Here is a 22,077-nt window from a genome sequence, read left to right as displayed (position 1 = left end):
AGCTCGGGCTCTTGTGTTAAATAGGCAGGCCAGAGTACTTCCTGCATCATCATCACATATTCTGTGTGTGAATTTCCCTCATGGAAGTATCTTATGTCATCAACAAACAGGTCAGAATTTGCATTAGCACTTGAGGTTTTAATAACATTCTTGAATTTTTTTACATCCGTTTTCTAGATTTTTAAATCATGGTGGCCATTAGAATCAGAAACAGATACATGTTGTCTATAACAGAATAGACCCATTCTCCATTTCTACTACTTCACTTGCTTTTGTCATATTTCCACTCTCTTTTCTGTTACTGTTTTGCCTGTTTCTTTCCCCTCTATTGTACCCAGCAGAAACAGCGTAGTTGGATTCAAAACACTATTCCTTTTGTCACATCAGTGGGGGTTAATATAGCTACTTTATATTTAGTATGAATGTTTTGTTTGAGCCTACAGAAGGATTTCTCTCAAAGCATATTATACCTTAATGGTTAGTGGATAGACTGATACTATATCTGCTACTTTATTTCTGATAATAGAAGCAACAGCCACTGATCAGACACAAGAGTGTATGCCTCATATGATGAAATCTTTAGTATAAATCCTTAATAATATTATATGATTGAAAACAAAACCTAATCAACTTCATGTCACTTAAAATAAAAACCTTTTTTTCTTTTCTTGACTATATGAGGTTAATGTGTGGTTGCCTATGTGTAACATCACGTGTTTTGGCATTGAAGGATGTTACCTTCTCAGCAGGGTTGAGGCAACCCGTCCAAGTTTAGGTTCTGGTACACAACCCGAATTTTAGTCTAAAGTTTCAAAGTTTCTGTTCTGGTATCATAACTATACCCAAACTTGAACCAGAACCCGAACCCCTTTGAAACAATGGAAACCCAAACTTTGGATCTGGAAAAAAATCTTTGTCTCTCTCTCTGCAACTCCAAACTTTTAAGTTTGGGTTGGCTCATCTCTACTCCTTAGATCTATGAAATGCTCTTCACCTTTCATTGGTATGTATAGAAGACAAACAGACATTTACACTGACATCAACTTATAATAATATGTATAAACAACGGATGCTGGAAGCCTGTGCTAGCATTTCTTCTGCGGTGTTGCTATCAGTGTGTCAAGAGTGGGAGAAGAGGGTTGCATTGACAATCCAACACAATGGGCAGCACTTTGAACACATTTTATAAGTGTTCATAAACTTGTAAAAAACTCATGAAAGAATAAAGTTACGTTAAAACCAAGCACGACAATGTTTCTCTTATGAAATTCTCAATAAGTTTGATGTATGTGTGTATATATATATATATATATATATATATATATAGTATGTAGGATTGTTTAAGAAATTTTATAATTCATTTTTATTTTTGCAATAAATTACATATAATTTATAAATGAGCTTACATTATTTGTTGAACTATTTTTAACTTTAGGTAAGTTCTTAAAGTCCCTGTTTTTCTTTGCTTTTAGATGAAAAGAAAGCTAAGGTTTCTCTGACAGAGGAAAAAGTAAAGAAAGAAATAAAGGCTAAAACATCTGAAACAAATGTACCTAAAGCCATAAAGGAAACAAAAACAATAGAGGAAAGTAAAGCAAAGCTAAAGACCAAGGAAGATATGAAGATTGAAGCCAAAGTTGAGACACAAGGTAAATAGCCAAATGAATACTGATGAAGATCTTCAGGAGGTAACAAGTGGGAATCGTATAGTGAAATTGTAAAGATGGCAAAAGACTACAGAAAAAAAACTAGCAAAAAAAAACCCAACCAAATAATGTGCAGTCTATGATTTCCAAATGTATTTATTTAATATTGCAAAACACATTATATCAAAGAATAAATATAATATAACTATTTAATGCTGAAATCATATTACCAATTCATTTGATATTTTGTTGTTGCTAACGTTTTCAGCACCTCAAAACTAATGTTTTAGGTTAAATCAGTTCTGAATTGAATTGAATGGAAAGTTATTGTGAGAAAGACTAATGGCGCATTTACACTGCACGATTATCATTATCGAGTGTTCCTAGGTATGCTTGCATCATGATATTCATGTAAACAGACTGCCAATCATCTGACAACTATCGAGTAAAATAAGGACATGTACTGCTGAGGATAATGACAATACAAGCACACAGAATAATCAAAGTACATATGATCTGCCTGTTTAAATGGTTTATTAAACGACTGCCGATTGGCAATTGTTTAACGTTGCTAATTGGGTAGTGTATACCCAACCTAACAAATTACTTCCTTTTTCTTAGTATGCAATATTCTGAATTTCTGATATTCCAGCATCTGTTTAAACCACTAAGGCTAAGCAGAGAAAATCCAGTAGCTAATCAGCTGACATATATATGATTTTTTTTTCGCTCTTGTCACATTGCTTGTACCAGTTAATAAACATTGTATTTAGAATGCTCTTTGCATTTTTTTCCTGCAGCAACACAATGGTTAGATGTACAGTACATTGTTTTTGTAAAAGGCAAATCCAAAAACAATACATAGAAAAGTGGAGGGGGATAACCTATCATCAAATACAAAACCACATATTTATTTTACTCATTTATATAGAGCCATTAATTCCACAGCGCTTTACAGTCATCAGCTTATCTAATATCTAATGGGAAATTAAAAGGGTTCTCCCTCAATGTACATTAATAATCTGTTTACTGATCCCACTACTAGGACCCCGACAGTAACGAGAATGGAGTGTACCAAGCTCCCTCTTCACTATACAACTACAACATTCAGCCCTCCCTATTTACCAGGATAAATTTGTCATTCTCTTGATAGAGTTTCTCAAAGAAAGAAATTAGATTATTACTGTCATTTTTTGTACTGCTTTCACTGCAGCAAATATATGGTGAAGAAATTTCTACAACTGCACCATTCATCTGAATAGGGCTTGAAGAAATGTATGGAATGTTTTCTCAATTGTGGAAGTCGCAAAGCATTTGTCGCTAGTCACTATCCTGTTATACTAAAGCCCTCTATATACAATAGATAACTGTCAGCAAAATGATCTTTGAGCCTACAGGTAGCTCTCCCGAATTCTTCACAATCGAGAATGCTTGGCTAAGCAGTCCATGTGTTCTATATGAGAGGAGCTGCCAGATATCAGCAGTGCCTTATCTCCAGGAGAACAAAAGGATCTGATATCATCAATTTGATCTGCCGGAGCCTTCTCTTCCCCAAAATCACAAGTCAGTGGAAAGTCACTAGGTCCCCTATACACAAGATGATCCTGTTGATATTGGTGGGTTTGGCCAACTTAAGTTTAATGTTAATAGACGTCTTCTTAGTTGTAATCTGATTGGGTGCTATATGGAATACTTGTTGTGTTCTGTTTTTCTCAAACAGTGTCCTCAACATTCAAGCTAGAAGGCATTGTTTGAACTCAGGTAGTCGGGGTACACATTGTGTAAATAGCAGTCAAGCATAGGCTGAAGAAACATGTCTAGTTATAGTTGAAATTTCAAAGCACAAAATCTAATTGTACACCATATAAATAAAGGACATGGCATAAAGTAAAAGATAAAGGACACGGACAGGACACAGAATAATAATATCCTTATAAAAGTGAGATTCATTACATCAGCAAGTGGTGACTCATTGGACTATGCCATTACAATAGACACATGCTAAGAAAAAATACATGTTTCTTCTATAGATCATGAGTTCAGCTGAATATATTAGAAAACATTTGTAAGAACAAGAGCTGAGGTATAGTTCTCGGCAATGGTCATTTCACAGAGAAAGAAGCCATGCTATAAAGACTCCATGCATCTGGTTGGGGCTGAAAATAGCAGATCGGGGAGGGTGGGCATGTGTCGGACCCCCACTGATATCATATTGATGACCTACCCTACTGATGACCGGACAACCCTTTGATATTTCTGTTGCATTTTTTTCGCTTATGGCTATTTTTGTGTGAAAAATCAGAGTGGCCCAATGTGGGTGGTAAATAAATAAGGTAAAATATACCCTATTTGCAAAGAGATAGGAACTGATGTGAATAAAGTATTCAACACTAGGGCAGATGCTATATAATGAATATAATGCAGCTACTCTACCTGTTTTATGATGTGTTTGGGTGTTCCCTTTTTCCAAGAAGAATCATTTTTGGGACCTTTTAGGTGCATTCTTAGGGTATGGATCTTTTCTTTATTCTGCAGCATGCTGTAGCATCAGTATCTGTACGCCCCATCTAGTAACCTGAAAAAGTTTCTCAAAGCACTTTGTTTTGAGACTATTTCTATTAACATATTTTTGCTCACTTATATAGCGCCATTTATTCCACAGCAGTTTATAGACACCGTCACTGTATTTTATCAGTATGTCTTTGGAGTGTGGGAGGAAACCAGAGAACCTAGAAGAAATCCATACCAACATTGGAACATACATACTCCTTGCAGATGTTGTCTTTAGTGAGATTTGAACCCTGAACCCCAGTGTTGCAAGGCTGCTGTGCTAACCACTGAGCCACCGTGGACTATTTCTATGACCACATTACCTGGAAAGACTATGCCTGATGTTTATGGTTTATTGTGGATTCCAACCTTGTTTTCCTCATTTTAATATCACCATAAGGCTGGAGCTACACGGCGATGCGTCACATAAAAGCAATTCTCTGAAAAGTTGTGCAAAAAAATATTTGTGCTGCTAGTCTGTGACTTGCTGCCATGCAACTATTCTAGAACTCTGATTTTGTTATAAATAATAGAGACAAGTTGCATGTAAGTTCCTCGTTGCGTGCGACTTGTTTTGAAGTCTGTGACAAAAGTGTCGCATGCAACTTTTGACCAGCGAAAGAAAATCCAAAACATTTGGCATCATATGCGACTCTGTGGCCACCAGTATTACTCGGGTCGCAGCATGACAGCATAGGTAATCATTACATCCTATAATGCAATGTGGCACTGTGATTTCAGTGTCAAGAGAGACATGTCGCTGTGTAGCCCTTGCCTTATACAGACACATTATAGGCTCTATATTATAGCTATAGGACTGGAACTTCTGAAAGTTCAATAGAACTAATTTTAGATCACCATCAGACCCTATGCGATCAAAGTTTGGTCCAGTAGAATCATGGCTGGTCCAGGAGAATCATGGCTAATACAGGTGTGGTGGCAGTAATGTAATCACTAAAATTAGGGCATATATAACTAATCTAATATTATCTTTTTAAAAATCACTCTATGGTTCGTAGAGTCCTATTTTCTATATTCAGCAGCTTGGTGAATTGTATATTCTACTGAGATCTCAAACATTGTAAAATTAGCTATGTAAAATATACAGTTATTCTACTTTGTTGGATTCTTAGATATTAAGGCACTACATTTTTTATAGTTTATAATCATTGTACTGTATGTATTTTTGTTTCTTGTTGATCGCAAGCCATCTTCGTGTATCCATTCTGTTGATTGGTCTTCTTTTCCTTTCTGCTCTGTTAGATCAGTATCAGTTCTGTCGCTATGTGGTTGACATGTATGCTCACGGGGATTTATACACAGGTATTTAAAAAAGTCTTTGTGCGCTAGCTTCATATTCTATGCTTTTCTGAAAGGATCAACTTACCTTCACATTTAATTCCTTGTGGATAAACTCCTATCACAGAGAAAATTCTGTAATAAAGACAAGAACTTGCAGCTAATTATGTCTAAATCTCGCCAGATAGCAGTTTCGAAAAATTCTTATTAATGGGCTTTACCTGTCATACAAGTCTAATTAAAAAAGTCATGTGCAGTGATGAGTTTTCTATTTTACAAGCAGCATTCTCTCATACTGCACATTATCGTGTAACAAATCATTCTGGTCAAATGGAACAGTGCTTCCTCTAATTAGTCTCGTCCTGCTCTGAGAGAACTTTCTGTGTTATCCATCTTTTATCCACAAGAATAAAACACTTTCTTTTACTTTTACTAATAGTTGCTATACTATATTGTGCTCCACATAAAGCGTATAACGGCTGTGCATGCGAATGAGCCTAATAGCACTTTTAAAGATTCAGTATATAATAAAATTGCTACAGATTTAGCAGAACTGAATTTCTCATTTTTACTTTTCACAACTTACTGTATGCATTGTGATAACATTCTAAGTTGATATAATGTAGTACCTAAAACTATTTATTAGCCATAGGCAGTGTAAATGATAAATTAGGCTGCTCAGGCTTTGTATATTATTACTTGAGATGAACGAATCTTTTGAAATTCAAATTTGTGAGCTTTAACCATTTTTTTTCCCAAAAATTAGATTTGAGGCAAATTGCAAGTACTTCAATTGTCCTCAAAGATTATGTATTACACTCCGAAGTCTCCTAGAACTGTATCCAACTCATTTCAAGCTCTTTAATGTAAACACATGGTTAATAATATCAAAGTGACTCAACATATACGATTATGGGTAAATATATGGTAACTGTTTTCACTGCTGTGTTGTCACACACTATTTGTAATGTTTATTCAGTATTTTATGGCTCACTCTGTGACTTTCACTACCCAGATTCACCCCAAATTTTACTGCTACATTGCTTGACTCTGCTTCTATACAGTCTATGATAGACCCTTCGGCCTGGCTGTGCTATACCATGTGATAGCTGCAAGGCATTATTGGGAAGCCAGCATGGCCACGCCCGAGGCCATGTGGGATTTCTCTACCTGATAAAATCTTTTGTATTGTATAAAACAGCATTGGGCATTTTTTGGCAATTCACAAAAATTGAATCACAATTTTTTTTTAATTTGCAACTTTCCAAAATTTCGGCATTAATTCAATTTGCATCCAATTTTCTCATGTCTTATGATTACATAAGTGGATGTAGGCAATTTAATTTAGAAGATGAGGAATATAAATTCAGATTTTTCTTATAATGACACCAACATCTTCAAGTTTATAAATTATGTGAGCTTAGTTGAACATAACTGACAACACATGCAAATGACAAGCGATGCCAACAACCCACCAGACGGGTTAGAAAGAACAGCTATCAAAAGTGAGTTGCTACCTTAAATGTGCTACAAGCTAATCTAATATTCAGAACTGCATGCATTGAGATTCTATAAGTACGAGGAGGTTAAAATCATTCATTATCTGCAAATTATAAGACTCAATTCTCACTCATACTGCTTTTGTCAGTAAGAGGTGCCTGAAAGGCTTATAGTAAGCAAAATTTTTTCAACCATGTTTAATATGAATACAAGTACCTGATAAATATTTCAATTAGTACAATTCCCATCTTTGTGCCACAATATTTAGAACATATGTTTAGTTGTAGTGACATATGTTTTGTAAATTTAAATGACAGACAAGTGACATTTACATTTACGGATACTGCTAAAAATAAGTCATTTTTTTATCATGCATAATTAATTTTATCGACTATATGTATATCCAGTAAAGATGAGCTAATTAGTTTAAGTTTAACTGAATTTTCTTCAAATTTTACAATCAGATTCTTCTGAGTCCAAATATCATTTTTCAGAATTGTAGAGGACATAAAAGGGGTTTAAAAAATAAAGATACCTCATTGCTCACCCATCCTGTTGGCGCCGCCGCACAATGTCAGATTCTCCACTCCACCTGTCCGCTTACTTCCGCCAGTGCACGACAGTCCTACTCATGCAACTTCACTCTGCATGTGGGCTTCCAGGGCACAATTCAGAGACCCACTGGGCAGTGTGAAAATGCCTGAAGAGGACATTACACTTTGGAGGAAAGAAAAGGCTGGATGGAGTGGAGATCCAGACTGCTGGGCTGCAGCAACAATAGGACAGATAAGTGGGGATATGAATACTAATTTTTGTTTTAATATGCAATTTACTATACACTGTGCTCTCAAGAGTCGTCAGTGCATAATGATGAACATTCAATTTGTATCGAACAACGTTGATGCAAATCAAGTTTCCTTGCCAAATTCAAGCAAACTGTCTAATTCGATTTTCGTCAAGTTTGCTTCTAACTAATATTTACAACATATGCCATAAATTACTAATATTTAGGGACCACCATTTGGAGTCCAAGTTTCCTTTACCCTTTTATTGTTGACGCGAAGAGACCAATTATTGCATCAGCGAAAGTGAAGAGGTGACTTTGATTACAAAAGTGGGACTCATCACTGAAGAGGATAGACCTTCATTCCAGCCTCTACTGCCATCTTGTTCTTCACCCTGATAGTCTTTGAGAGCGATGTTGTGAGCCCAAAAAATAGTAAACCTGTACCTGGACTTATATTTGGTAGCTCAATTTTGCACAAACACCTGATGATTTGTGTAGACGCTGTTTGATGCATTAGGCATGGTATTTCACGAAATGGATCAGTATGTACCATTTTTTTTAATTTGATTAATCTGTGTAGAAATTTGCCTTTGTGCACATCTTACTTTCATTCCATTTCGTCATTGTTCTCCTAACCACTTGGGCATCCAACGTTGAGCAGTGCTGTCCAGAGATGGACAAATTTATTTGAGAGGAATTGAACTCTATTCAAAATTCCAGTTGAGAGGTGTAAGAAGCTTGTTGATGGTTATAGGAAGCAATTAACTGCAGCTATTTACTTCAAAGGGTGTGCAACCAAATATTAAGTTGAGGGTGCCAACAATTATTTCCGGCCCATTTATCGACTTTTTGTTTTAAATTATGTCACATTTACTTTTTTTCCTGTTTTTTTGTGTTGTTCCAATGCACACAAAGGAAATAAACATGCGTATAACAAAACATTTGTAATGACAATAATTCTCTGGAAGAAATTCTTCTTTTTATGAAACAATTTCAAGGGGGCCAACACTTTCAGCGATGACTGTATGCGCAATGGAAGTCTGGAGATGCTGCAGGCTGTCTTAGCACATTTAGATCACACAGGCTGCACATAGTAGCACAAGCAACATGTGGCATTGTGTTGTTGTGTTGAAAATGTTTTACTTTGGAGAAATTGCTGTGTCAATAGTTCCACAACAAAATCAATATAATGCTGACCTATTAGTGTTCCTGGAATAAAGACTATTGAGTTTTGTCTACCAAATATTATGCAACCCCACACCATAATTCCGGTAGTAGGACCATCATGATGTTCCCTTGTGAAGGCCTTTTGTTATGGTGTTGCCCATGTGGTCTCCATACTAATGTTCGACTGTCAATGCATCCAATACAAAAATGGGACTTATTGATGAAGAGCATAGACCTACTTTCCAGCCTCCATTGCTGTCTTGCTCTGTACCCTGATAGCCTTGGAGAGCCGTGACTTGAGGCCAATGAATGGAAAATGAAAAACCTTTAGCTGGATGTCTGGCTTTGATGTTTCCTGTCTGGTCTAGCACCAAGCCACATGCCTATGTTCACTCTATGCCAGGTATTCCGGCTGTGACCAGGCCAAAGAGATCACTGCTCATGCTGACAGTCTTGGTCCGGTGTTCGCTCTAGGCAGGGACTTCTGGCTGTGATCAGCCCCCGGAGTTTACTGTGCTTGCGAGGAACTCTAGGACTGCTTATGGCCAGAATCCAAGGTCTAAAGTGAACACTGGGCCAGAGATGCAACACAAAATTGGTACAGAGGACCAAATAGCAGACAGGGAGCAGTGGGGATGTCCAGAGAAATGAGTGGTGAGGCGTGTATAAGTATTTTTTTTTCTTTTTACAACTTACATTTATTATACTCTGAGGTCTGTAGACACTCCAGAGCATAATAGGAACCATTCAATTTGCAGAATATGCAAACTTGGCAAATTCTAATTTTGACAGAACTTATCTCTACTTTTGATGGTTATTATAGATGATGTGTGAAACACTAGGCTTGGTATATGATGTCTGTTTTCATTTTCAGTACAGAATGGATCACTGTACATCATGCTTCTAACCTATGTGCACCTCTTGCTGTCATTCAAGTTCATCATTGTTCTCCCAATCACTGAAACATACAACATTGTACAGTGCTGATTGGAGTTTGGTAAATTTATCTGAATGGAATTATATTCTACTTAAATTTTACAAAAATCTGTATTCTCCAGAATGCGCATCTGATTGTAATTTTTTCCGTGCAAATGTCAGTATTAATTTTCTTTTTTTTTCTAAGTCTTACTTTTATTATACCCTGGGTAGTGATGAGTGAGCACTAAAATGCTCGGGTACTCGTTGCTCGGGTCGAGCAAATTGGAATACTCGGGTGCTCGACCCGAGCAACGAGCCCAATGTAAGTCTATGGGAAACTCGAGAATTTTTCAGGCGGCTCCCCCCGGCGGTCTGCAGAGGGCCTAAAAATTGCCCAAATCGATGGGAACAGAGCTCAAATGACATGGGAACAGCATGGGGAAGACCCATGGAAGCATCTCTGACTCCCAGATCACTGCTGTCAGCAACGTGGTCAGAGTATTACGCCATTTTTACGGACTCACAATAAAACATACAAAAACGAAACCTAAATGGATTTTCCAGGGAAATATGTTAAGGAACATCCTTTCCACGGTAATGACTTGTACATAAGGCAAAATAAATAACCAAAAACAAAAATAGTCCTCCACAACTTGGGCTATGTTCACACGTAGCGTTTTTGATGTGTTTTTGCACTTTTGCATTGCTTTCAACCAAAACAAATGCATTCACCAGGAAATGTAATTTTACAACCTTATCTGGCCATGTGGTGTGTGACACATCATCAGACACATGCATACAGTGCTGAAAAGACATGGGAACAGCATGGGGAAGACCTCTGGAAGCATTTCTGACTCCCATGTTACTGCCTAAAAGTGTGCCCATCATAAGTGATCCTTGGCGCATGGTGAAGATGCCTCCCGCCATGCATCTGTCATTGCAGACGTGCAACAATCACCATCCACGTCCTTGTCCCACTGCAGCATTCAGTTGTCTCTACCCCATTCCTTGGAATGCAAGCGCAAGTATGCAGGCAGCCACCCACCCACAGGCTGCAATACTATACTGCCAAATGGTACTATACTGCCAGCAGCTTGCACTTGAAATGTGGCCTTTTAGGCTCGTGAAGACGGAAGCTTTTCATAACCTCATGCTGGCGGCGGCCGGGTGTCTATACTCGGTCCCCAGCCACCACTATTTTTCCCGGTATCGCCTCCGCCTTCCACAAGCACGGGTCCCACAACATTACCCGTGCCCACCCCAGTGCACTTACTGGAAAGGACCGAATAACCACAAAGACGTGGACAGATCAATGTGGCCAGGGATAGTACGGAGCCAGTCCACAAATTTTTTTGCTGAGAGTTGTATTTAGCTCGGTGAAAGAACTGGCATAGAGGGAAACCGTATCTACCCTGCGTGTCAATTCTCCCAGGAAGTCCTGTAATTGAGCTTGTTGCAGAAGCAATGGCAGCCTGCCCAACATCAACTCGCACTTGTCGGTGGTGCTTTGACACACACACACACACCTTTCTTTGCGCATTTAATGTCTTGACTACAGAGTTGGACAATGGCCTGATCTGTAATGAGTTTTGAGAAATAACATGCTTATGTATGGCCGATCCACATTAAAAAAATCAGCCATAAAATGTCCGGGAACCTTCCCCCACACTTTTCTTAGCCAGGGCTGGTTTTTGGCAGGGTTGGACGGGCCCACCAGAGAACCGGAGACACCTTCGGTTTTCTGTTACTTGTAATGCAAGTGCAAGTATGCAGCCAGCCACCCAGCCACCCACCCACAGGCCGCAACACTAAACTGCCAGATTTCTGGGCAGCTCTGCACTTGAAATATGGCCTTTTAAGCTTGTGGATGCGCAAGCTTTTCACAACCTCATGCCGGCGGTGGCCGGGTGTCCATACTCAGTCCCCAGCCGCCACTATATTTCCCGGTATCGCCTCTGCCTTCCACAAGCACAGGTCCCAACACAGTACCCATGCCCTCCCCAGTGCACTTACTGGGAAGGACCGCCTAACCACAAACACGTGGACAGGTGAATGTGGCCAGGGACGGTATGGAGCCAGTCCACAACTTTTTTTGCTGAGAGTTGTATTTAGCTCGGTGAAAGGACTGGCATAGAGGGGAACCGTATCTACCCTGCGTGTCATTTCTCCCAGGAAGTCCTCTAAAGCTGCTTGCACTTGAAATGTGGCCTGAATATTACTGCTGGTACTTTTCTGTGGGATTTTGCTTGCCTCCTACCAGCCTGGAATATTTCCAGAAAGCTATGGTACAACGCCATGGTATTGGCACTGCCCCCAGTACCAGTAGCAAAGCTATCCCCAATTTCCTTTTCAAGAATTTTTTTTGGTGGACTGAGTGGCTGCCCAAATACATTTTCTCACAAAGGAGCTGAAGATAGAGTGGCAGTAGGCGCAAGTTTCTCCAGCCTGTTAGATATTAGAGGGTGAACGGCAGCACATTGGATCAGTGGTTAGCACTGAAACCTTGCAGCGCTGGGATTCTGGGTTCAAATCCCAGCAAGGACAACATCTGCAAGGACTTTGCATGTTCTCCCTGTGTTTGCATGCGTTTCCTCCACAGTAAAAATAGAGTGTCCGGGAACCTTCACACACACTTTTCTTAGCCAGGACTGCTTCTCGGCAGGGTTGAACGGTCCCACCAGAGAATCCTCTGGTGTGCCTTGGCTTCTACCTCAGGAGAGTTCATGAAAGAGCTAACTTTGCAGCTGCTATGGGGCTCTTGAGCAGGTGAGAAAGGTTATCCCTCAGAATCAAATCCTCTGGTGGACACAATGTTTTTCAATCTGAAACAGCTTCTCAGTGGGAGTTGTATTTCACCACAACCATATTCTTTAGCTCGGTGAAAGGATGGCTGTATGTTAAGTGGTGAGAGCCACAGATCAGGCTGCTGTGTTACAGCTTTCAATGACTCTGTAGTGCTGGGTGGTTTGTTAAATAAGCTTTAAGAATGTTATCTTCAGCACAGCCTGTTGCCGCTTGGCCAAGGCAGTGCTACACTGTTGTCAGCTTGTGACTGATGTAGTCATTTCGGAGATGGAGGAGGAGGTGCATGAGCTGAACAATGTGATTACATTGAGGTTAAATTGGTGACGCTGTTTTTTATACTAAAGAAAGATCCTATTGTTTTGTTTTTTTTTTAAGTTATTTTTTTAAGACAAATGCATTCACGGGGAAATGTCATTTTAACATTTTACAACCTTATCTGGCAATGTGGTGTGTGACACATAATCAGACACATCCTGTTTTATGTATGATGGAGGGACTCAAAGTCACAAAGCCTATTTTTACCATTCTTAAAAGGCCAGCAGTCGGCCCTCGCTATTGTTAAAGAGCCATCAGCCGTCTATGCTTTGTTGTTCCCATTATTTAACAAGTGGGTCTCCTATACTGTTATTGTGTATCCAGTGACTGCAAGGGCTGCCAAAAATTGGGACGCAACCCATTACCCCTTTGAAGAGACATAGAGCAAGGTCTCAGTAAAAAAAATGTTCTCATTATAAAGGAGCGGGTGGTAATGCCCATGCTGTGACTGCAAGGGCTGCCAAAATTTGTGAAAAACGCAATAAGAATTTAAAGACACATAGAGCAGCACCACAGTAACGACAAATTCCCAATAGAAAGGAGAGGGTCTGCTATACAGTTATAAGGTATGCAGTGAGTCCAACGGCTGACCAATTTTAGGAAAACCCCACTAAGAATTTAAAGACGCATATAGCAGGGCCACAGTAACAAGGTACTACATGTTCCCATTAGAAAGGAGATGGTCTGCTATTCAGTTATAGGGTATGCAGTGAGTCCAACGGCTGACCAATTTTAGGAAAAACCCCACTAAGAATTTAAAGACACACAGAGTAGGGCCACAGTAACAAGGTACGACATGTTCCCATTAGAAAGGAGAGGGTCTGCTATACAGTTATAGGTTATGCAGTGAGTCCAACGGCTGACCAATTTTAGGAAAAACCCCACTAAGAATTTAAAGACACATAGAGCAGGGCCACAGTAACGACAAATTCCCATTAGAAAGGAGAGAGTCTCCAATAGTGTTGGCCTATGCAGTGAATGCAAGGGCTGCCAACAATTTGGAGGTACTTCAATGACCCTTGGAAGAGACGTGGAGGAGGGCCTCATAAAAAAATGTTCCCATTAGAAAGGAGCGGGCCTCCTTTACTTGTAATGCCCATGCACTAAGTGTATGGGCTGACAAACATTTACCTTTGAGGGGTATACATGAACATACAGTATAATTTTTTTTTTTTACGGGCATCATAATCACCCTTTAAAATAATTATGTGAGTGTTGCATCATGGACCACGGTCCCCCTGGTGATATGGTTGTGGAGGATGAGGAGAAGGAGGAGGACAAGAGCAAATGGCCATAATCAGGAAGCGTATACCCATGTGTGGGTGTGAAAAGTTGCATGGGAATACACCTCTCAAGAAAAGACACTGGATTTGAGCTTACGCTGCTATCATTCGGTGGTGTTCAGAAGTCTAGCCCAATCCAGCCCTTTTCAAAAGTCAGCCTGTCAGCATTTTCAGTTGACAGGTGGATGCACTTATCAGTTATAATTCCACCAGCGGCACTAAAAACCCACTCTGATAAAATGCTGGCGGCAGGGCAGGCCAGGACCTCCAAGGCATAGAGAGCCAGTTCATTCCACGTGTCCAGCTTGCATACCCAATAATTATAAGGCACAGCGAAATCATGGAGGATGTTGGTACGGTCGGCAAAGTATTCCCTCAGCATCTTCCCAAACTTTGCAGTCCTTGTGAGAGTACCCGGTGCCTCAGGGCCTGTGCAATGGGAGGATCAGAGAAAACTCTCCCAGAACTTTGACAGTGTTCCCCTGCCTCTGCTGGATTGAAGTTGTGTCTCTCTCGCCTGTACTCCTTTGTTGTCCAACAAAGTATGCGCTCTGCCACAAGCGTTTTCAGATGGGAATTACTTTAATAGTTCCGCAACAAGGGAATTCTGGTACAGCCCCATTTTTGTAGACCTGTCGGCCTCAGGAATAAGAGATAGAAAGTTCTCCTTGTAGCATGGGTCTAGAAGTTTCACCAACCAGTAACGACTGTCACCCAAAATTTTGAGAACGCGAGGGTCATGGGAAAGGCAACGTAACATAAACTAAGCCATGCGTACCAGACTACTAACAGGCAAGACTTCCGTGTCCTCACCAAGAGGATGACTGACCATGCTCTCCTCCTCCTCCTCTCTGTCCTCTGGCCATGCACGCTGAACAGACGGTATGACAGCTGTGCAGGTAGTACCGCCTATAGTGCATGAAACTCGCTCCTGTCCTTCCTCCTCTTCCTCATTGTCACTCAATCCACATTGGGATGAGATGAAGCTTGGCTGTGTGTAATCACCCTGTATGGTTTCTTACTCCATCTCATCGTGCTCCGCCTGCAATGCATCCTCTTTGATTGTGAGCAGAGAGCGTTTCAGAAGACAGAGAAGCGGGATGGTGACGCTAATTATGGCGTCGTCGCCGCTCACCATCTTGGTGGAGTCCTCAAAATTTTGGAGGATGGTACATATGTCTGACATCCATGTCCACTCCTGAGGTCTTATCTGTGGAGTCTGAACTAAAAACCGATGGCCTTGTTGATGCTGGTACTCAACAACTGCCCTCTTCTGCTCACAAATCCTTCCAAACATCTGCAGTGTAGAGTTCCCACGCGTGGGGACATCACACACCAGTCTGTGAGCCGGAAGCTGCAAATGCTGCTGAATCACGGCAAGAGTGGTGGAAGCTTTAGCTGACTTTCTAAAATGGGCACACAGGCGACGTACTTTAACAAGCAGATCCGGCAGCTCAAGGTAGGATTTGAGAAACCACTGAACCACGAGGTTAAACACATGGGCCAGGCATGGTACATGTGTGAGCTCGCCTCGCCTCAGAGCCGCCACCAGGTTGCGGCCATTGTCACACACGACCATGCCTGGCTGTAGGTTCAGCGGTGTGAGCCACAGATCTGCCTTCTCTTTCAGAGCTGTCAACAACTCTTCAGCATTATGTGTTTTTTCAGCTAAGCATATTAGCTTCAGCACAGCCTGTTGCCACTTGGCCTTGGCAGTGCTGCAGTGCTTCCAGTTTGTGACTGATGTGGTCACTTCGGAGATGGAGGCTGATGAGGTGCAGGAGCTGTAGACTGTGGGGGCAACCCTGATTGATCTAGGGCAAGCAGTCCTTGGCGTTGGGAGGACGTGTTCTGTCCCAAGGTCCGACTGGGTCCCGGCTTCCACTATGTTAACCCAGTGTGTCGTCAGCGAGATGTACCGTCCCTGCCCACAAGTACTTGTCCACATGTCCGTGGTTAGGTGTACTTTACCGGTAACTGCGTTGTTGAGAGCACGGCTAATGTTTTGGGACATGTGCTTGTGTAATGCAGGGACCGCACACCGGGAGAAATAGTGGCGGCTGGGGACCGAGTACCGAGGGACGGCTGCCGCCATCAGGTTGCAGAATGCTTCCGTTTCCATGACCCTAAAAGGCAACATTTCGAGCGCAAGCAGTCGTGAAATGTGAGAATTTAGTAGTGTGGCTTGTGGGGCGTTGGCTGCATATTTGCACTTGCTTTCCAAGGACTAGGGTATGGACAACTGAAGGCTGCGCTGGGACAAGAAAATGGACGTTCTTCCTTTTGCTGCTACTTCAGAGTGTGCAACAACAAGTGCAGGGCAGGAGGCGTCTTCGCATGCACCATGGACAGGGGATTGGCTTGCATGCACAACAGCGGAAGAAGCAATGGTGCCACCCACAGACACTGTTCCTGGACCGTGGCGTTCGGCCCACAAAGTCGGGTGCTTTGCTGCCATGTGCCTGATCATGCTGGTGGTGGACAGGCTGGTCGTTTTGCCACCCCTGCTGATGCTGGCCTGGCAGGTGGTGCAAATGGCCTTTTTGGGGTTATCAGCAGAGTCTTTGAAAAACAACCAGACTCAGGAAGACCTAACAGTTGTACTGGCAACTTCCTTCTCTTGGTGTTACGGGGAGCGGTTGCCTGCCTTCTGTCTGCGGCCACCACACTTCTTCTTCCTGCCTGTTGGGGTGCTCTGCCTCCCTCCCCCTGTGGGCTGCTGTCCTCGCTCTGCATGTCCTCCTGCCAGGTTAGGTCAGTTACTATATAATCCACCACCTCGTCTTCCATTTCTGCACCCTGATCCACCTCCTCACTTTCTGGCAATTGTGTCTCATCATCGTCCACCTCTTGTGACACTTTCCCTTCATCGCCTTTGTGTGACCGTGGCTGCTCAAATATTTAGGCATCGCTACACACGATCTCCTCTTGCCCCACTTCAAGTGGACAGGGCGAATCTATAAATGGAAAAGTGAACAGCTCTTCAGAGTGTCCAAGTGTGGGATCAGTTGTCTCTGGGTACTCGCCATGGTGGGAGGAAGGAGGATCAGGGTGAGGAATATGCAGTCCAGACTCACTGCTACTGAGAATTGACCGTGTGGAAGACAGGGTGGTGGTGGTGGTGGTGGCGGTTAAGTGACTTTAAGCATTATCCGCTATCCAATCAACAAACTTTTGACACTGCTCTGGGTTCAATAGTGGTGTGTTGCGGTCCCCTAGAAATTGGGACAGGAAGGTCAGGCGAGAAGATGTGGATGTTTGTTGTGGCACAATTTCGGCTTGCCTACGGCCTTTTCCTCGGCCTCTGCATGCACCATTACCATTACGTCCAGTTCCCCGTCCCTTGCCACGTGCCTTGCCTATTTTAAATGGAGGACAGTATCTTCCACGCTCACTACAAATGATTGAGTTTGGAGCTAACTTACATGTGATCCGTGTGATGGAGAAAACAGAGTTTTAAATACCTGGCCTGTAGGTAAGTAGTTTGACCAGCAAATTGCTGTGAATTGCTTCACTGACACATTGAAAGAAATTTTTAATGGAGGCCAGAAATGGCAGTATTTTCTGACAATGTATATGTGATCCGTGTGATGGAGAAAACAGTTTTTAAATAGCTGGATTTCTAGAGCTATAATATGGAAAGGACCTGGCTGTATTCTGCAGTGCCACAAGCAAATAGCACAGAAAAAATGGTGTTCTCTGGATTGCTTTTTAAGCAAATAATGAGGATCCTTTGTATAGAAATATCTAACAGCAGCAGAAGGCAGAATTGGAATGGAGCCTCTTGTGCTATATGCACTGTAGTTTGCTATATACACTGCCTGACTATACACCCTGCCTGCCTGATATCTCTGCAGATGGATTAGTCCTCAGAAGGACTGTTTGTTAAGATGGATATGTGTAATGTACGGTTTTTCTCCCTACACTACCTAATACACAATCAAATCTGTCCCTGACGTAGCACCAGCTCTCTACACTGTCTGATCCGGACTGTGACGAGCATGGCGGCGCCAGGTCTGATATAGACATGATGACGCTGTGCGGCCAGCCAATCACTCTAATGCCAACAACCAACATGGCTACGGCATTACAGTGCATGGCAGGCAATCCCTGCATGTTCATTGGCTCTCTAAAGAGACCCAAACATGCTGGGAGGGGACCCGAGTTCCCGCCCGAGCAACCCGGAAATACTCGGCGAGCGCCGAGCATCTCGAGCAGTGAGATGCTCGGGCGAGCGCCGAGCATCTCGAGAAGTGAGATGCTCGGGCGAGCACCGAGCAGTAGCGAGCATGCTCGCTCATCACTAGCTCTGGGGTCTCTGCAGACCACAGTGTGTAATAAGGAACATTCAATTTGCAGAAAATAAAGTCGCTGCAAATCGAATTTCCCAGTAACATCACAGTTTCACGAATTCAAATCTCATCAGATCTGCTGATCCGCTCATTTCTAGTGCTGACATTCAGGCATAGCGATTTTCCTGAGTGATAAACTGTGGTCTCTTAGTTCAGGGATTCTGCCCCTCTCAGTTTTTAGCAAGTGGCAATAATTGGCACATCTATGAACAGGAGGCATCATGCAATAATCCCACAAGCCTTGATCTGATTTTTGATGTTTCCTGTAGCTAAAAAAAAAGTGCTTTCAATATGGCCTTAATCCCCCTCCCACATCCCAAAATTGAGTCTAGCCGCTTGAAAATTTGATCACTTGCAGATCTTAACGACACCTGCTACTTCTTCGATTTACATAATCTTACCGGTTGTCCTACTTAATGTTGCAATTTCACTGTCGGAAACTGTGTTTTAAAATATCAAAATACACATTTTGCGAGCATACATTTTCTTCCTTTGAGTTATTGAGACTATGGTTACACTCTTCTAAATAACTTAAAAATTTCTAACCTACTGCTAGGTTACAAAATAACATGTACTCGTGACAAAATCACCTGCAAACATCCCTTTGTGGCAAATCTTGCAAATACTGTTAGAGAAAGTGATTTCAGATGATATAAACTGCACAGAAGAATAACTTTCAAGCAAAAGCAAAAATCTTTGCACAATCCTTTCTAACCTGGCGATTTCTTGTTGTTCTCTGCTTACTGAGATGAACTAGTATTATTTAAGAGTGGATTGTCACAGCAGCTTAGTAGGCGTTTGCATTTTACAAGATGAAGGATTTGTATGTCGGCTTTTGGACAGGCTGTGCTCTGTACCGGCCAAGAGATAAAATTCATAAAAAAATAAGAGTCTGTAAAATGTGCCATTAGCAATATGTACTTTCATATTACAGTTATTGCTATAAATGAAGTCTGGATTTTTAAAACCTTCCATGATCTACATTAACAGTGTAAAATATTGCTTCCATTCTTATTATTTATAGAAAGAAAAGAAACACATTGAAATACAGCTATACTTCCTTGACTAAGTGTTGAAGTATTATTTGTCTAATTTTATTTTAATATTATTATTTATTTTTAGAGCACCATTGATTCCATGGTGCTGTACATGAGAAGGGGTTACATACAAAATACAAATATAAATTACAGAGAACAAACTAACAGACAGACTGGTCCAGAAAGGAGAGGGACCTGCCCTTTCGGGCTTACATTCTACAGGATACAGGAGAAGGAGACAGTAGGTTTGGAGGTTTGCAGCAGTTCTGGTAGTGGTGAGGGGGTAACGGGGTCAGTGCACGCTGTAAGTTTTTTTGAAGAGATGGTTTTTTAGGTTCCATCTGAAAGTTCCAAGTGTAGCAGATAATCGGACATGTTGGGGCACAGAATTCCAGAGGATGGGCAACACTCAGGAGAAGTCCTAGAGGCGATTGGGTGATGAGCATATAAGTGTGGAGAGTAAGAGGTCTTTAGAGGTTACGTGTTAGAAAATATTTGGAGATTAGTTTGGAGACATAGTATATGAAGGAGACAGATTATGAATGGCTTGGTAGGTCAATATTAGTAGTTTGAATTGGATACATTGTGGAATTGGGAGCCAATGAAGGGATTTGCAGAGAGGAGAAGTAGAGGAGTAGTGAGGAATATGGTTGATTAGGTAGGCAGCAGAGTTAAGCATGGACTGGAGAGGAACGAGAGTGTTAGCTGGGAGTCCAAAAAGTATTATATTACAGTAGTCGAGGCGGAAGATGATGAAGGCATGCACTAACATTTTAGGAGATTCACGGTTGAGAAAACAATGGATTCTGGAAATATTTTTGAGTTGGAGGCGGCAGGAGGAGGTGAGAGCTTGGATATGTGGTTTGAAGGATAGGGCAGAGTCGAGGGTTACTCCGAGGCAGCAGACTTCCGGTACCAGGAAAAGCATGATGTCATTTATTGTGAAAGATAATTCAGGTAGGGAAGTTTGGTGAGATAGAGGAAAGATGATGAGTTCAGTTTTGCGCACATTAATCTTTAGGAAGTGTGATGAGAAGAAGTAGGATATGGCTGATAGACACTCTGGAATTCTGGACAACAGAGAGGTGACATCTGGGACGAAGAGGTAGATCTGAGTATTATCAGTGTATCGGTGGTACTGGAAGCTATGGAACTATATAAGTTGTCCCAGGTCAAAGCTATGGATTGAGAAGAGTAGGGTTCTCAGAAAAGAGCCTTGAGGGACACCGATAGAGAGATGGCGAAAGGAGGAGGTAGTGTGGGAGTGGGAGATGCTAAATGTGCAGTTGGAAAGGTTTGAGGAGATCCAGGAGAGGGCAAGGTCTTTGATACCAAGGGAAGAGAGGATTTGTAGTAGGAGGAAGTGGTTGACTGTGAAAGGCAGAGGACTGGTCTAGAAGGAGAAATATGGAGAATTGTCTGTTAGCTTTGGCAGTAAGTTGTTAGTAATTTTGATCAGGGAAGTTTTGAAAGAATGGTAGAGACGGGAGGCAGATTATAGATCATCAAAAAGTGAGTTAGATGGGAGATTAGAGGAATATTCAGCATGGACATGCTATTCGAGGAGTTTGGAGGCAAACGGGAGCAGCGATAGCAGGACGAAGAGATTGGGTCTAGGGATGGCTTCTTCAGGATAAGTTTGATCATGGCATGTTTAAAAGTAGAAGGAAAGATTCCAGAAGCCAGTGGTAGTTTGAAGAGATAGGTTAGGGTGGGATAAGTGTGGTGTCTAGGTTGACCAGGAAATGGAATGGGATGGGGTTGAGTGAACAAGTGGTGAGCTGCGCTTTGGAGAAGAGTTGAGTAAGTTCTCCTTCAGTGATGATGGGGAGGAAGGTTATGGATGAGAGTCAGTAGCCTGCTATACATAGGGGTGGTGGTAGATATACAGTAAAGATTTTGCTTGTTTGGTCGATTTTATTTTTAAAATGTGCAGCAAAGTCGTCTGCAGAGATGAGGGAGGTCGGTAGGGGCAATGGAGGGCACCGGAGGGAGTTAAAGGTGTTGATCGGCTTTTTGGGGTTGTGGGATAAAGAAGATACAAGGGTGGTGAAGTTATTTTGTTTAGCAGACGTGAGGGACAATTTGAATGTGAAATTTGCATGTTTGAATGCTATGAAGTCTTCCTGTGACTGTGTTTTCTTCCAACGCCACTATGCAACCCAGTACACTTGCCAAAGCTTTTTTGTGACGTTGTTGTGCCAGGGTTGTCTATTAATTTGTCGATCTCTGCTATGCATGAGAAGGTCGACTGAGTCAATAACTGATACCAGTGTGATATTGTAAAAAATGTCACTTTCTGTGTCGTGGAGTGAAGATATGGAGAAAAGCGATAGAAGAGAGCCTAAGAGCATATAGATGTCTGGGTGTGCGGAGGTGTGCAAGTTGCTGGACATGGGGGGCAGGTGAGGAGCACAG

At 41.7% G+C, this 22,077-nt stretch overlaps 1 protein-coding gene across 50 annotated transcripts in view; it reads left to right on the top strand.

Moving 5' to 3' along the window:
* The window catches only part of TRDN (triadin), a 1,346,604-nt gene that overhangs the window by 316,261 nt on the left and 1,008,266 nt on the right, over positions 1-22,077 (top strand). For 49 of the 50 annotated variants that reach the window (XM_073675989.1, XM_073675970.1, XM_073675994.1 and 46 more), the window contains 2 exons: positions 1,473-1,649; positions 5,460-5,519. In XM_073675989.1, coding sequence (XP_073532090.1) covers positions 1,473-1,649; positions 5,460-5,519 — 237 coding nt within the window. The remainder of the gene's footprint in view (positions 1-1,472; positions 1,650-5,459; positions 5,520-22,077) is intronic. The other variant, XM_073675993.1, reaches the window with a different exon arrangement.

This window comes from Phyllobates terribilis, unplaced genomic scaffold (assembly GCF_046119375.1).
Source record: "Phyllobates terribilis strain yellow unplaced genomic scaffold, ASM4611937v1 Scaffold_3__8_contigs__length_932513732, whole genome shotgun sequence".
Taxonomy (NCBI): domain Eukaryota; kingdom Metazoa; phylum Chordata; class Amphibia; order Anura; family Dendrobatidae; genus Phyllobates; species Phyllobates terribilis.
Note: the sequence above shows the minus strand (reverse complement) of the source record. Positions and strands in the feature narration are given on the sequence as shown.